This window comes from Pygoscelis adeliae, unplaced genomic scaffold (assembly GCF_000699105.1).
Source record: "Pygoscelis adeliae isolate BGI_AS28 unplaced genomic scaffold, ASM69910v1 Scaffold358, whole genome shotgun sequence".
NCBI lineage: Eukaryota > Metazoa > Chordata > Aves > Sphenisciformes > Spheniscidae > Pygoscelis > Pygoscelis adeliae.
The window spans coordinates 538631-541003 of record NW_008825429.1 but is presented as its reverse complement, the minus strand read 5'-3'; the positions used below and the strand labels follow the sequence as shown (position 1 = coordinate 541003).

Genomic DNA, 2373 nt, shown 5'->3' with positions numbered 1-2373 from the left:
GGACGGAGCTGGAGCAGCAGGTGGTGGAGCTGGAGGAGGAGGTAAGGGGCGGCTGGGTGGGCCCGCGGGGCGGGGGGCGGCCGTGGCCGGCTCCGCGGCCGCCGTGCTTCACGGCTCTCTGCAGAACCAGAAGCTGCTGGTGAAAAACCAGCTCCTGCGGGAGAAGACGTGTGACCTCGCTCTGGAGAACCAGGAGCTTCGCCGCCGCCTGGGCCTAGACGCTCTGAAGACGGAGGAGGAGAGCGAGTCCAAGGTGAGCCTCCTGCCGCGCTGGTGGCTCGTCTCCCTCTTCCTCGGCAGAACCTGCCAAGAGCTGCCGTGCTCCAAGAGGTGACTGCGTGGCGGTGGGCGGGGAGGAGTAACCCCCTCCTGAGAGCTCTCGGGCTGGAACTGCCGTGCTGTGAAGAGGGATACTTCATGTGCCAGAAACACTCTTGTCCTCCAAATGGAGGCTTTCCTGCAGACTAAACAGATACTGGGTCTGAAGCGGGCGCCGCTGGTAGTGTGGGAGATAGCGAGCCGACTAGGTCCAAGCTGTCTTTAAGATTATCTTAGAATCTGCTCTTCTACATCATGTTCTAGAAATGAAGTAGTAACTGTTACAGTCATGTATGCCTGTCTCAAAAGAACGGGGGTATAGTGGAGGGGGTCAGGCTGTCATTTAAAAGTGGCGAACAAAACAAATCTGCAAATGTACTGAAGTTTGAGCCAACTTTGGAAGTGATCTTACCTTCAGGTTCCTACTGGACAAGCAAGTGGAGAATGTAATGTTGGAAGCCGTTGCAGGAAGAGCATAATCCTGAGGATTATGTACTGTACTGTCTGCCAGAACATCTGTGGTGACTGATGATTTTTTTCCTTGGCACAGGTTGTGACGGAATCGCAGGTGGATGAGATTAGGTTGGTGACCGGGTCCGCTGAGTCCGCAGCACTCAGACTACGTGTTCCTCTGCAGCAGGTGCAGGCCCAGCAGTCACCATTTCTGATAACTTCCACATGGATTCTGATGGCAGTGACTCTTCAGACTCAGAGGTGAGCATCCACTCCTATCCAAAATGCCCATGAAATTCAGAACGACTGTGGATTTAAGACTAGTGTTGTAACTTCTTGATGACTTTCCGTAGTTAGCTTGTTTTCCAAGTCTTGGAATGCCATACCTGTGGCTCAAAACAGCTGTGTTAGGTTGTATCCAGTGAGTACAGGAGTTCATGCAACTTGAACAAGTCCTGTTTCCATAAAATATTAGAGGATATTGCCTGAAACAGTCTCTTAGCTCTTACAGCAAAAGTGTACAAATACTGAAAGCGTACTGTGCTTCTATCGTTGTTGAAAACAAATGATCATTTTGCTGATGTGCTGGCACTCAGCAAAGCTGTTTGAACTTAAAGCCTGTCCCTTAGGAACGACTTCCAGAAATGTAAGGACAGGCATCTTTCACCTTAAAAAAAAGGCAAAAAACCCCGAAACAACCCCCCCCCAACTTTGGTCATGGGCACGTCTGCCTAAGCCAGATTCTGGTACTTGCTCTGTGAAGCCAGCAGGTAGTGTGGTGTTTGTACCTGGTGGGTCCAAGATCTTGAGGAGTTTCTAATAGAGGCTGTGAATATCAAACGCATGTAGAATTCTATGGGGATTGCCAGTACCCTTACAAAAAAGTTAATGGACAAAGAATTTCTGAAAGATAAGTAATTGCCTTAACTGTCTGTTCTGATAGTGGTGGTGGTAAAACTCCTAGTTCTGTGATGACATTAGCATATTTTACCTTCTGGATGAGGATTAATAGATGCCATGACTGATGTCTTGCTGTAACAGTAGTAGGCTGTCTTTCTAAAACAGTATTTCATTCTGCAGTCTGATCTCCTATTGGGCTTTCTGGACAGTCTGGACCCAGAGATGTTTCTCAAATATGCTGATTCAGAGTCAGCATGCCTGGAAAAGCTGGAGGAAGAGATCTGTGGAGAAACAAATTCCATACCAGCCTCCCCCTCTCCCTCTTTGGGGTCCCCATCAGCTAAGCTGGAGGCCATTAATGAACTGATAAGGTTTGATCATGTGTACACAAAGCCCCTAATACTGGAGATTCCTGTTAAAATGGGCAACCAAACCAATACGCTAGTGAAAATTGAGGAATTATCTCTCTCTCCATCTGAAGACAAAGCTATCCCTGAGGTCCCAGTATCTGTGAAAGAAGAACCTGTAGACAGCTTCGTGCCTGAACTGGGCATCTCTCATCTGCTTTCCTCTCATCGTAGCCTTGCAGCCTCAAGCTATCTGTTGGATGCCTGTAGTGACTCTGGATATGAAGGATCCCTGTCGCCCTTCAGTGACATGTCCTCTCCGCTTGACATTGACCATGCTTGGGAGGATAGCTTT

General features: G+C 48.9%; 1 protein-coding gene across 1 annotated transcript in view; it reads left to right on the top strand.

Moving 5' to 3' along the window:
- Positions 1-2373, top strand: part of XBP1 (X-box binding protein 1) — a gene marked incomplete at its 3' end in the record, with an annotated part of 7505 nt that extends 5132 nt beyond the window's left edge. The window contains 5 exon segments of the mRNA XM_009330833.1: positions 9-41; positions 125-253; positions 869-949; positions 952-1032; positions 1852-2373. Coding sequence (XP_009329108.1) covers positions 9-41; positions 125-253; positions 869-949; positions 952-1032; positions 1852-2373 — 846 coding nt within the window.